The sequence below is a fragment of the Balaenoptera musculus genome, chromosome 4 (assembly GCF_009873245.2).
Source record: "Balaenoptera musculus isolate JJ_BM4_2016_0621 chromosome 4, mBalMus1.pri.v3, whole genome shotgun sequence".
NCBI lineage: Eukaryota > Metazoa > Chordata > Mammalia > Artiodactyla > Balaenopteridae > Balaenoptera > Balaenoptera musculus.
The window spans coordinates 61433690-61447139 of record NC_045788.1 but is presented as its reverse complement, the minus strand read 5'-3'; the positions used below and the strand labels follow the sequence as shown (position 1 = coordinate 61447139).

Genomic DNA, 13450 nt, shown 5'->3' with positions numbered 1-13450 from the left:
GGCCTCCAGAGAGACTGTTTAGCACCTGGGCAGAGGGAGCAGGAAAGATGAGCCCGGTCTGCATCATGCTGAGCCAGAATAGCGTATCCCGAGGGGAGACACCGCCGCTGCCAGTGGTTGCCCCATCCCCGCCGAGCTGACCCAGGCGGTTGGCTGAGACTTGCAGGAAGAGGCCGAGAGGACCTTGACTGGGGTTGAGCTCCATGGGCCAGAGGTGAGGCTGCTCTGGGAATGAAGCTGTCCCAACCTGTCCCAGGCCGGGGCCCTGTGGCCCTGCTGAGTAGCCGGGCCTGGGTGTGACTGGCGTGACCAAGTGGATTTACTTCACTGTGAGAAGACTCCTGGGATTGCCTCCCAACATGACACTGCCTGATTGTGCTGGGATAACAGCAGAGGTCAGACGGCGCTGGAGAGGAGGGTGGCCGGACAGAGCTAAAGAGAAGGCCTGAGTGCAGCCCAGGGCTGGAGGCAAAGGGGTGAGGGATGTGCAGGCCCGAGATGTTCTCCCTGCTCAGCGGGCTGGCTTTACTGGCTGTCTCCTTCCTGCTCCTGAAACTTGGCACCATCTACTGGGAAAGGAGCCGCCTTCCTCCTGGTCCTTTCCCCTTCCCCATCCTTGGAAACCTATGGCAACTAAGCTTTCAGCTGCACCCAGAGACACTTCTCCAGGTAGGGAATCCGTCCTGAGTTGGATGTCCTGTGCCCTCTGGAGGGGTGGGCACACGGACCCTCCCTCTCAGGCCAGGGACACTAGAAGCAAGGAACTGGGCTCAGACACGCGTGGGGGGGGGGTGAATCCTGCACCTGCCACTCACTTGCTCTATGACCTTGAGCCTCAGTTTCCTCATCTGTCAAATGCAGGGTTGTTGGGAGATTGCAAACATTGAATGTAAAAACTTTGCACAGGGACGTCCCTGGCGGTCCAGTGGCTAAGGCTCCACGCTCCCAATGCAGGGGACATGGGTTCGATCCCTGGTCAGGGAACTAGATCTCACATGCCACAACTAAGACCTGGAGTGACTAAATAAATAAATAAATATTTAAAAGAAAAAAAAAAAAAAACTTTGCACAGAGGTCACCCAAGAGGATTCTGCAGCAGAGCTCCACTGCCAATGTAATGAGGTGGAGAAAACTCTTTAACAGGACTCTGCTCCAGGAGAGCCCTGTTTGTGGCTGGAAGGAATTTTCTGAAAAGCCACTTGGGATGGGAACTGGGGAGAATGGGACCCCCGAGGGCACACTCAAGTAGCACTGCTACACCAGGCCCCCTTCTAGGGTGGGTGGATCCCACCAGTGGGAGGGTTTTGTTGCCCTGAGTGGGGGGTTTGAAATCCGGGCCAGAGCTGAATTATTGCTGAGAATTGGAGGGCAGGAGACGATTCCCTTCCCCATGACAATGCTCAGCTCTCATCAATGTTGACTAAGTATTTTATAAAATTCTGGTTGAAGATTCTAGATGACTATGATCCCCAGGTTCCTCATGTAGTAGGAAAAGCACTGCACTGAGAGTTGGGAGACCTGGGTGTGGAGCCCTGGTCTTTTGCTTTCTTTTTTGGCCTCCATTTTCTTTCTGTTTTTCTTTTTCTTTTTCTTTTTTTGGCCACACCGTGAAGCTTATGGGATCTTCATTCCCTGACCAGGGATTGAACCCGCGCCCCTGGCAGTGAGAGCGCCAAGTCTTAACCACTGGACCGCCAGGGAATTCCCTGGCCTCCATTTTCATAAACTAGAGATAATGATACCTACCTCACACACTTATACTGAAAGTGCACTAAAGTAATCTATGTAAAGGTCACACTGGACACTGAGCCCTGAAGAAAGTATCGTTATAATTGACTATCATCTGTAAAATGGGTAGAGCATACCCACCTCCCAGGATCGTTGGGGTCCAAACCAGACGCTGTGTGTGTAAGTGCTGGGCCCTGACTATTCTACGTGCTCAGGGAGCCTGTGATGTGACCCCAGCTGGCACTAGTGCTGGCTGTGGGAACCCAGGGTTTGGCTTGTCTGACGAATGGGGTGGCGGGTGCACTGAGAAGGTGCACCTGAGGTAAATGTTGGGTGCAAGAAGGTGGAGATTCATGCCAAGAGGAAGGTGCCTGGGAATGGGGCCAGCTGAGCTTTCTCTGCAGCCCTGGGACCCTGTCTCTCCGCAGCTGGCCCAGGCTCACAGCAACGTGTTCACCGTGTGGGTGGGCCCGACGCCCGTGGTGGTGCTGAGCGGCTTCCGGGTGGTGAAGGAAGCCCTGGTCTCCAACTCGGAGCAGTTCTCAGGCCGGCCCCTCACCCCGCTATTCCGGGACCTGTTTGGAGAAAGAGGCAAGGCTGCCCTGTCTGCGGGGAACGGGGTGGCTGGATGGAGACCGCACTCAGGAGTCCGCTGGGGTGACCCAGAACTGTTAGCAGGGAGGAACCTGCCAGGAGGGCTCGGGTCTCCTCAAACACCGCTGTGCGAGGGGAGGGGCGAGCATGGGAAGGAACCAGCTCTGTGACCGGGCGAGGCAGGCTCGCTCTCCGTCCCTCAGTGTGCTCATCTGTTAGATGGGGATAGTGACTGCTCTCGCCTCCCGGGATGTGGGGGAGATTAAGTGAGCCCCACAGCCAAGAGTGCCCAGGACAGCGCCTGGCTCAGCACATGTCCTTCCCCCCGCCTCCTCCCCTCCAGGCTCCGTCCTCCCTTCCCTTCTTTATCTCCTCCTCCATTTCTTGTGGGGACTCTTAAAGGCAAAATCAGGTTGGCAGCTTGGGAGGAGGGCATAGCTGAGCCCACCTTGATGGCACCAGGCTCACGGACCACACGACCCCCAAATGCCCCTCGGTCAGAGCACCAGCCCCGAGCTGATTGGGAAGGCTGCCCAGGGGTCTGCTCTCCCTGCCTGGGTGAGAGCCAGGTGGCCCTGGCCTGGGAGGCTGGGACGGGCTGCTGACTGTCCCCAACCCGGGCCCAGGGGTCATCTGCAGCAACGGGCACACGTGGAGGCAGCAGAAACGCCTCTGCCTGGCAACGCTTCGGGAGCTAGGCCTAGGCAAGCGGGCACTGGAGCTGCAGTTGCAGGGGGAGGCGGCAGAGCTGGCAGAGGCCTTCCACCAGGAGCAGGGTAAGGAGCGGGCTGGGGCAGGCCCACCCTAATCCCTCCACAACAAACACGCACACTTCTGCAAGGAGGCTGAGCCCTCGGGGTGGGGGGGGAATGTGTGTATAAAGGGGTGGACCCTTTGCGGATCCAGTAGGGGATTTGTGCTACATCAATAAATCAGGAGTTTCTGTAAGGTGGGCAAGTGGGCAGACACAGGCCCAGGAACGTCCAGTCCATTGAGAAGCCTGAAGCCCTTCTCTACAGGTGGGGAAATGTCCTCCCTCAACATCTCGAGCCTTTTACACCACAGACCCTTTGCACATGCTGTTCCCCCTCTGGAATGTCCTAATCCACACCCCTTCCCTCCCTGTGAGAAACCACTGCTCCTTTCAGACCTGGCTGACATCACCTGCCTAAGAAGCCCTCCCCAAATCCCAGGCACAGCTGGCCCCTGCATCCTTTGTTCCCAGCTGGGACATACCTGCCCCACGTTCTAGTGTGTTTAAATGGGTCTGTCTCCCACACCTCTCCCTGCAAACCCAGTGCCTGTCACCAAGCCTGGCTCATAGAAGTTGCTCCGTAAGCATTTGCTGAGTGAATGACTGAAGACTGGGAATGAATGAGTGATGCAATGAGTGACCGTATACAGACTGGATGAACACTCAGGGCAGTGCTCTTTTCGCCTCCTCACCCTGAGCCCTGCCCCTCTGCTCTCAGGTAGACCCTTCGACCCTCGGGTACACATTGTCACATCCACGGCCAGAGTCATTGGGGCCCTCGTGTTTGGCCGCCACTTCCTCTTGGAGGATCCCTTCTTCCAGGAACTGATTCAAGCCATCGACTTTGGCCTGGCCTTTGTCAGCACCATTTGGCGCAGGGTAAGCTGGCCCTCGGGGAGGCAGGTGTGCCGACCATTGGACAGCTGGGGGCCCAGGGCAGGCAGGGGCCTCAGCCAGGGCATAGCAGGGAGGGTGTCAGGCAGGCAGGAGGAAGGCCACGGGGCCTGATTCTGGGTTCCTCAGGCAGCCTCTGCTCAGCAAAATGACGATTCACAGCATCAAAGTTCCTTTATTGTGGTTGAGCATGGAAGTGTGGGCAGGGAGGAAGAGACAGGTTAAATCCCCTTAAATACAGCTATCTGGGCCTGCGACATCCTAGCTGAGCCCTGGATCCAGTCTCCACTACTACTGCTTTCATTACTGTCTAGATTACTTTGGGAGTGTGGAGAGTTTCCAGATGACGAGCAGTCCTGGGATGCCCATGTCAGAGGTCCCAGACCACTTTGGTGCCCCCAGCACCATTCTGAGCTGCCCTGACTCAGGGTCAGCACCTGAGCAGCCCCTGGGCGGGCCTCTTCCCCCACAGCTGTATGATCTGTTCCCCTGGGCCTTCCGCCGCCTCCCAGGCCCCCACCAGGAGATGTTTAGGTACCAGAAGGCTGTGCGGGGCTATGTCTGCCGGGAGATCAACAGACACAAACTCAGGACACCTGAGGCCCCCAAGGACTTCATCAGCTGCTACCTGGCCCAGATCACTAAGGTGGGCCTGAAACAGCTGCGGAGGGAGGGAGGGAGGGACGGAGGGGGCTGTCTTTCCGGCTGCATCTCATTTCAAGGCCACGGCCTCAGTTCCTCATCCTGGCCTCAGTTTTTCAGAGCACGCTGAAGCAGCAGCCGTTCGGGTTTTTCCCTCCCTATCTTTTCCCAGGCCAGCGCTGGCTCCTGCAGACATGGGTAGGGTGGGAAGCAGGGGACCTGGCTGATGTCAGGGCAGTTCCCCCCTCAAAAGTCAGTGCAGTCCTGGGACTCAGGCCCTTCTGACCCCAGAGGAGTTCTGGTCCCACAAGTTTAGGGACAGGCCAGGCCTCGGTCAGGGAGATGCCAGGGCTCTGTGAGAGGAGAGCTTCAGACTCGGAGCTGCTCTCCCCACCGCTCATCCCCCACCCACCAGGCCACGGACGACCCTGTCTCCACATTCAATGAAGAAAACCTGATCCAGATGGTGGTCGACCTGTTTCTGGGAGGCACCGACACCACGGCCACTACCCTGTGCTGGGCACTCATCTACATGGTCCAGCATGGAGCCATCCAGGGTAAGGGGGCCGTGGTTACACCCTGCGGACTGCCCCATGCCCATTACCCCTGCTGTGGGCTTCTGGGCTGGAGGAACCTGTCCCTATCACTGTCTTTGGTCTGTGGCCCCAGGGGTGGGTCCTGCTCTCACTGCTGTGGTGTAGGAGGTGTTCATGGCTTTGAATCAGATGGAGGGGCTGGGGGGTGGGGACTTCTAGTCCCACCCTGCTACTTACTGAGGGATCCTGGGTAAGTAATTCAACCACTTAGGAACAGTGTGAAATGAGGCAACATGATTTCACCCATTCAGTAATGATCCAGCACCTACTAAGTGCCAGGCCCTGTGTCAATGTCCACTCAAGATCACAAGGGAAAAAAAGGTGGCTAGAGTTCTCTCAGGGACAAACTGGCCATGAACTAAGTTCAAATCCTGGTTCCACTAGTTTTGTGACCTTCAGAAAAGTACCTGTCCTGTCACAGCCTCAGTTTTCTTGTCTGTAAAGTGGAGACAACAGTTCCTACCCCATAGGACACTTTGTATATAGAACACTTGGCACATAGTGGGTGCTCAAATCTGGGTCCTAGCCCTTCCCTCAAGTCCCCCCTTGGAGGAGCAAATCCTGCAAAATCTTGTTCACAAGCTCTGCCTCAGAGAGGGGCTGCCACTGTTGGGACCAGGGGTGGCTGAGGGGGGTAGGGCAACCTAGGGGCGACGAACCTCGGCGACTGTCTCTGGGTGGGGATGAGGACGGTGGGGCGTGGTGGGGAGGTCGGGCTGCAGCCCCTCCCGGGACCCACGCGGAGCCGCCTGCAGAGAGGGTGCAGCAGGAGCTGGATGCGGTGCTGGGCACCTCCCGGGCCGTCCGCTACGAGGACCGCGAGCAACTGCCCTACACCCGCGCCGTCCTCCACGAGGTGCAGCGCCTCAGCAGCGTCGTGACCGCAGGTGCCGTGCGCCAGTGCGTGACCTCCACCCGTGTGCACGGCCACCCCGTGCCCAAGGTAGGTGGCCCCAGTGTGACCTCATGCCCGATCCAGTGCCTGCAGAAAGCACCCTTCGCTGGGCTGCCTGCCCAGCACAGCCACCTGCTACAGCTTCTGCCTGTCTGCCAACTCTCAGTCAATCATCCGTCCATCCATCCATTCATCTCTATCTATGTCATTCCGGATGGAGAGTTATGATTGTGAAAGACTACACTCAATTAGGGACATTTTTAAATGTTCTGTATTGTTCAGAAGTAACCCCTGCAGACAGTTTAACACACCTCTTTCCAATCTTTTTTGTCCGCATATATTTTACATAGCTGTGATTATGCTGAATATATAACTCTGAATCCTTCATTTCACTTAACATATCATTCTGATTCTTCTACATTACTGGTTCCCAAACTTCTAGGTACACCAGAATCACATGCAGGGCTTGCTAAAATGTACGTTGCTGGGAGCCATTCCCAGAGTATTGGGGGTGAGGGCTGAGAATCTGCCTTTCTAACAGGTTCCCAAGTGGTGTGGATGCTTTGGGTCCCGGGACCACATTTTGAAAACCACTGTTCCACATCACTCTAAATGGCTGCATAATGTTCCACCAAATGGATGTTTTGTAATTCTTAACCCTTATTGGTGAACATTTAGCCTATTTGCAATTTATGTGCCTTAGGCTTGGTCTGCATTTTGTGTTATATCCTTAGAACTGATTTCTAGTAGAAATGCCTGTCTCGTTTCTTTCATTTTATAACTAGGTCAAGAGAACAAGTACTGAATAAGGAGAGATAGAGGAATAAAGGTAAATCAAACTGTTTAGGTCAAGAACAGCCACTGTATATGTACATAAAACTTGAGTCTGAGCTTCCCTGGATCAAGTCAAAAAAGGAAATCCCAATTAGGTATGGCTCTCATTATGTCATAAAAGGAAGCAGGAAAACTTTGGCTTATCACCCTTCAAGAAGTTATTATGATGATCATCAATCATAATACCCTTTTGAGGGCCAGTGGACAATGTATTGGGTAGTGCCTTCAGTAGGAGTTTAAAGATACAGAAATATTCTTTCGTATGGTAGCTTCTTCTTATCTTCAACCCATTTTAAACGGTGAAAGTTTAACATGAATACATTTCTGCATGGAGTTAAAAAATAGAGTTCAGGTTTGTAGCTCTCTGGTGATTCAGCTTGAAACAGGTTTCTGTGCAGGTTTCTGACATGAACTGGATAACAATATAATAATTCCTGCTCTTTGCCAAGCCTTACTGTTTGCTAAGGGCTTTGAGTCCACTACAGCATTCAGTCCTCACAATGACTGACTGCCATGCGGATCCTAGATAGAAGATATTTATTGAATAGTTGTCTATCTCTCTTGCTATGTAATAAGTTACCCCCAAACTTAGCAACTTACAAAAATAGCACTTCTGTGGGCTAGGGATCTGGGTTTCTGTGGGTCAGGGATCTAGGTGCAGCTTAGCTGGATGCCTCTGATTCAAGGTCTCTCATGTTGTTATGATGAAGTTGCTGGCTGGGGCTGCAGTCTTATCTGAAGGCTCCATGGGGAGGTTCCACTGTAAGAGCACTTGCATTGCTATCTTCAGGATTCAGTTTCTCCTGGGCTGTTGGCTGGAGGCCACCCTCAGTTCCTTAACATTGGGCCTCTACATAGGGCAGCTCAAAACATAGCGGCTGACCTCCATTAGAGAGAGCAAGTGAGAAGACAGAAGCTACAGTCTTTTTGTATCCTAATCTCAGATGTGATATCCCATCACTTTTGCCATATTCTATTTGCTAGAAGTGAGTCACTAGAGCCAGCCCACCCTCAAGGGGAGATGGTTTTATGGGGAGTGAATGACAGGCATCAAGAATCATTTTGGGAGTGGGGTGTCATTTTAAAGGAAATGTAGCACAGGTGTGTAGGTGGCAAGGTTGCCATTTTAATGAAGATGAAACAGAGTCACTCATCTTGGTGCCTTATGCACGGAGGTGCGCTGTGTAAGACTTTCCTCAGAAAGGGACTTTGGCTTAGCACTGATGCTCCAGCCTGTCTCTGGTGGAAGCCTCAATGGTACCGGGTGGTACACCATGAACACAGTGGGGATAGAAGGTATGGGGGCCCACTTTTTTCCATCATGAGAATCTTTGTTCAACTCTTACAACCATGGTTCAGGGCAGGCTTGACAGCAAGGGCCCTGCCAGGATGTGATTATTAAATTCTTATTAATTTGATCAGACTTGAGATTCCTGTCTCCGTACATTTTTCTCTTCATAATAACCCTGTCCTTTAGATGCTGTTGCTACTGTTATTCTTTTTTTTTTTTTAAACAGATAGCTTAAGAGAGCTCAAGTAACTGCCCCAAACACACAGTTAGTAAGGTACTTAACTGAGTTTCGAATTCATGTCCCTCTGATTCCAAATTTTTTGCTCTACCATACTCCCTGCCGTTCATATTGCTCCAAAAATGCCTCTTTAGGAAGGTAAATGAATCAGCACATTGGAAGGAGGTGTTTTGCCTTGTCTATTGGTCTGCCAGATTGGCTAATACTGAACAGTCCTTGACAGTTTTTGGCCATCAAGTTCAGAGGTTAGACAAATGTCTCCTTAATTGTGAGGATAGGACCATGTCATCAACTCATTTTGCTGTTATCCTGGTAGGAGGCCCCAGGCCCTGGTTGTCCAAGAGTTGTTCCAAATTAGGTCAAGTTAAAAAGGAGGGAACTAAGGTTCAGCTCTGTTTTATGTCGTTTGGGATTAAAAATTTCCTTATTAATAGCCCATTCCTGCCAATTTGATTCTAGGAGGTGTTCTGTGATAAGAGCTCCAGGGAACCATTAACAGCCTGGAATCAATATTGAGCTTTTCCAACTTGGGCGAGAGATGTCTCCTGAAAGTAGAATCAAAGCTTGACAGTAGATCATTAAATGTTACAGATATTCCTAAATGGTTCTTAACCATTCCATCAGTCGAGTGACAGCGACAACAGCAATGGTCCCTAATACAGAGGTGGCACTTCAAGCCTGTCCCTCTTCAGACATTCTGTTTGATTGTAAACTCCAAGCTGCCATTTACTGGGAAGAAGTTGGGATAGAATCCCCAGGAGGTATCAGCAGGCAGATGGCTCTATAGTTTGGAGGAGAGGGAGGGTTGCCCTTGTTGTGTGCTGGGTAGGCTATGGTCTGAGCCTGTCCCACGAATTAATATCAGTTAATCACTTTGCAAGGAGTCCAGAACATTACCCAGAACAGGATATAAATAATTCTGGAGGGAAAAGAGCATCTTGCCAGGAGCCTCTGCATCTGAAGGTGATTATTAAGAACTGTTGTAATGCAGAGGTTACTTCATCCCTGGTAGTGAAAATGGAGGGAAATTCCCAGGACAGTAACTAGGAAACAAACAGCTCACTCAGGCAGCAGCAAGAACATGTGCTTCCCAATCCCGCTGATTAAAGCCACGGAGTAAAGAGGTCTGGGTGCCTGTCAGTCTGGATGGCTAAGGTCAGGCCCCTCCCTTAAGGCTACAGTAGAGCAACTAAAAAAAAAAAAAAGAAGAAGAAGAAGAAAAAAGAAAAGTGCCTTCTGAAAGTATTTACATTGTCTGAACTTCTGCATTCTTCACTGGCTTCTCTTTGGTGTGCAGGCTTCAAACTGCTGAGTTTTTAATTTTTAATTTCAAGATGCCTTTGTCAAAACTGAGAATCCTGTGGCCAGTTCTCTAGTCCCCACAGGGGTGACCAGTTTAATTATCTGGTGTTGGTTACTGAGCCATAGGATATGAGGCCTTCCTCAGAACACCTGGAGCTGCACTCCCAGGTCCCGGGTCCATAGCCAACCCCATCCTGGTTCCACTTTGGCTTCCTGGTCAGCCCAGGGCCCACGTGATAAGCAGCAGACGTCACCAACAGGAGCCTTTGGCTCCTTTCTGCTCCCATCTGTTCAGTCTGATTCTCTTTCTAGTTATTCACTTCTTTGAGGTAGAGTGAGGGCTCGGGTTAGGTTAGGGTTAGAGGTCACTCTCTCCTCTCCCTAATCCTAAGGGTTGAAGTTTTCTGTCTCTTCTTCTCTCTGCCTTGTTACTCAGTCTTTCTTTCACTTTGTTTGTCTGCCGTTCCATTTCTCCTCTCTCTCTCTCTCTCTCACACACACACACACACACACACACACACACTTACACACACACACCGCCAGTATTCATTGCCCTGTGCAGAACTTGGTCCCCTCCATTCATGCCCAATAGACACTGGCCCTCTTCCTAGGAGGCAGAAGCTGAGTCTCTAGCCTGGGCCGGGAGTCTTTAGGATGGAGGTGGGTGCCCCTTAGCCAGGAGAGCATAATGCCCAACAACTTCACTGATGTGAAGGCCTGTCGGCTGAACCTCTTTGAGGCCCCCTGGTCCCAGGCAACTCTCCTGTGCACACCGAGTGTTCTCTGAGCTCATATCAGCCCAGCATCAGGGCTCGGTGCTGGGCCAGCTGAGCTCCCTGAGCCATACCAGCTCCTCTCTGCAGGGTACCATCATCTTGCCCAACCTGGCCTCTGTGCTATATGACCCTAAGTGTTGGGAGACCCCCCAACAATTCAACTCTGGCCACTTCCTGGACAAGGATGGAAACTTCCTGGTCAATGAGGCCTTCCTGCCATTCTCTGCAGGTACTGGACACAGCACTGGGTCATGGGTGGTGGGTGTGACGGGACAGGCACAGGGACAGCTGCCACCCTCTGACCTTTCCTTCTGCTTCCAGGGCATCGGGTGAGCCTAGGGGACCAGTTGGCTCAGATGGAGCTCTTCCTGATGTTTGCCACCCTCCTCAGGACCTTTTGGTTCCAACTGCCAGAGGGGAGCCCAGGGCTCAGGCTGGAGTACATCTTTGGGGGCACTCGGCAGCCCCGGCCCCAGAAGATCTGTGCCGTGCCCCATCTGAACTGCCCCAGCCCAGGTCCTGGAGAGGAGGGCGTGTGGCCAATGGCAGGGGGCGGGGGCGGTCTGGAGACTTGTCCCCCACAAAGACCTTCCTTAGTCTTTTTTGGCTCCTGAAAAGTTGAAGAAGAACAGAGGTTCACCAACTCAGCTGCCTGTGGTTCCCCCTAACACAGGCTCTGATGAGTGACATTGGAGAGTAGACGTATTAAGGACTCTACAAAGGTGGCTCAGTTTTGGTAGCTCAGTACTTAGGATTTTACAAGGTTAGTGAAGAGGTTTGGCCTTGAATCACTTCACAAGATTAATCTGGGGAGTCAAGCCTCACAAGGTGGCAGCTAAAGAGGTTCAGAGGGAGAGGCATTTGAGAAAAACTATAAATACAGTAATGCATCCAAATACTATCTATGCTGGCCCCTGATAGTCCAAAAACGGGGAAGCTTATTTTCTGTCCTCTCCTGCCCTCTACTGACTGGATGCAAGAAGTGCAGATCCCTGCCAACACAGGGCAGGGAAAGATCTTCCCTAGTCTCTGTATCAGGCAAAGCCAGCAAATTAGGATGCCCCAAGGTTTAAAACAACACGTCTCCAGACAAGTCTTGCTTATTAAAAAAGAATAACTTGTGTTAAGGAAATTCAAATTAAAATCAAAATGAGATACCACTACACACCTATTTGAATTGCTGAAAACAAAGCCCTGAGCCCAAGTACTGGAATTCTCACACAGTACTGATGGGAATGTAAAATGGTACAACCACACTGGAAAACAGTTTGGGAATTTCTGGTACAATTAACATTATACCATACAACCCAGCTGTCTCACTCCTGGTATTTAACCAAAAAAAATGAAAATATGTGTTCACAACAAAACATACTATCTGATTCCATTTCTGTGATACTCGAAAAGACAAAACTATAGGACGTAAAACATAACTGGTGGCAAGGTCTAGGAGTAGGGTTATGGGTTGACTATAAAGGGACACAAGGGAACTTTCTGGGATGATGGAAATGTTCTGTATCTTGATTGTGGTGATGGTTACACAACTGTATGTGTTTGTCAAAAATCACTGAACTGTATACTTAAAAGAGTGAATGTTATTGTGTATAAATCATATCTCAGTAAATCTGACTTCTAAGAAAGAAATGTCTTACCTTTCTCCTTTGAGTTATTTAAAAGATGTACCTATGAATTGTAAACAAATAGAACAAAGCACAGATGTAGAAAACAAACTTATGGTTACCAGGGGATAAGGGCAGGGGAAGGGATAAATTGGGAGATTGGGATTGACATATACACACTACTATATATAAAATAGATAACTAATAAGAACCTGCTGTATAGCACAGGGAACTCTACTCAGTACTTTGTAATGGCCTGTATGGGAAAAGAATCTAAAAAAAAAAAGCGTGGATATATGTATATGTATAACTGATTCACTTTGCTACACACCTGAAACTAACACAACATTGTAAATCAACTATACTCCAATAAAAATTAAAACAAACAAACAAACAAAGGGTGTCACTCATCATCCCCTTATACAAAGGGTTAAGTCGCAACCCACTTACCAGGAGTAGTGTAATCACCCATGACAATGCACTCTGAGGGGAATTCAGGATGGAAAAAACAGGACGAAGTGTTCTGTATTTTGGGTATAAAGGCCCCTAGATAGTTAAGATGCTTACCTCAGGAAGAATTTCAGTGACCCCCAGGTTCTTGCATTTTCCTATGCATAGATAGATAAGCACTAAAATCATTAACTTTGTGATTAGCAGTAACCTTTTTTATGCTTAACTACATGTATTTTCCACCAAAAAATTCATGTACATACTGGCCCCTCCCCTACCTCTTTGGAGCAGTTCCTCAGGGCTCTCTGAGAGGCTGTCTCCCGAGCTACAGTCCTCAGTACAGTCCCTGAATAAAACTGAAACTCACTGCTCTTAAGTTGTGTGTTTTTTCAGTGGACAGAATGAACCAACATTTCTAATTAGTAGGATATCAGTCATCACTGTGATGAAATAAAATTCATATTTTACAGCAAGACAAGAACAAATTTAAACAAAAATTTTCTTTGCCGGTTTGGGCCTCCTCCCTCCCCTTTAGTGTGTGTCGTGCATCTGCGTTAACCAGACCTCCTTAGGAGATAACCTTCCTTCTTAATCTCGTAAGGGGCCATGATGACACATGACCCACTACTCGCTTTATACGTGCAGATCTGGATTGTGTAAATTGTCAGTAATACGTCATTTGATGTATATTTGTCTCAAAGACTTACATAACTGTGCTTTGACCTCTAATGGGTGGAACAGTCCTCAGAGCTTTCTGAAAGACTGTCTCCCAGGTTGGAATCCTCAGGTTGGTTCCAATAAAATTTTCCATTTCTTTCTTAGATCGACTATTAATTTTTT

General features: G+C 50.2%; 1 protein-coding gene across 1 annotated transcript; it reads left to right on the top strand.

The window, feature by feature from the left end:
- Positions 1-498: 498 nt before the first annotated feature.
- On the top strand, positions 499-11244 carry LOC118893982 (cytochrome P450 2J5-like). Its single transcript, XM_036849660.1, has 10 exons — positions 499-669; positions 2157-2319; positions 2949-3098; positions 3795-3955; positions 4443-4616; positions 5028-5169; positions 5964-6151; positions 10632-10773; positions 10866-11077; positions 11218-11244. The coding sequence occupies exons 1-10, from the start codon at positions 499-501 to the stop codon at positions 11242-11244; spliced, it is 1530 nt and encodes a 509-aa protein (XP_036705555.1).
- Positions 11245-13450: the final 2206 nt, after the last annotated feature.

What these genes read in the sequence shown, in the direction of transcription:
- LOC118893982 (XM_036849660.1), top strand. Translation starts at nt 499, where the DNA reads ATGTTCTCCCTGCTCAGCGGGCTGGCTTTACTGGCTGTCTCCTTCCTG. An exon ending in ACGGCCACCCCGTGCCCAAG is followed by an intron (nt 6,152 to 10,631) that starts GTAGGTGGCCCC and finishes TCCTCTCTGCAG; the next exon opens with GGTACCATCATCTTGCCCAA. An exon ending in CAGGTCCTGGAGAGGAGGGC is followed by an intron (nt 11,078 to 11,217) that starts GTGTGGCCAATG and finishes CCCCTAACACAG; the next exon opens with GCTCTGATGAGTGACATTGG.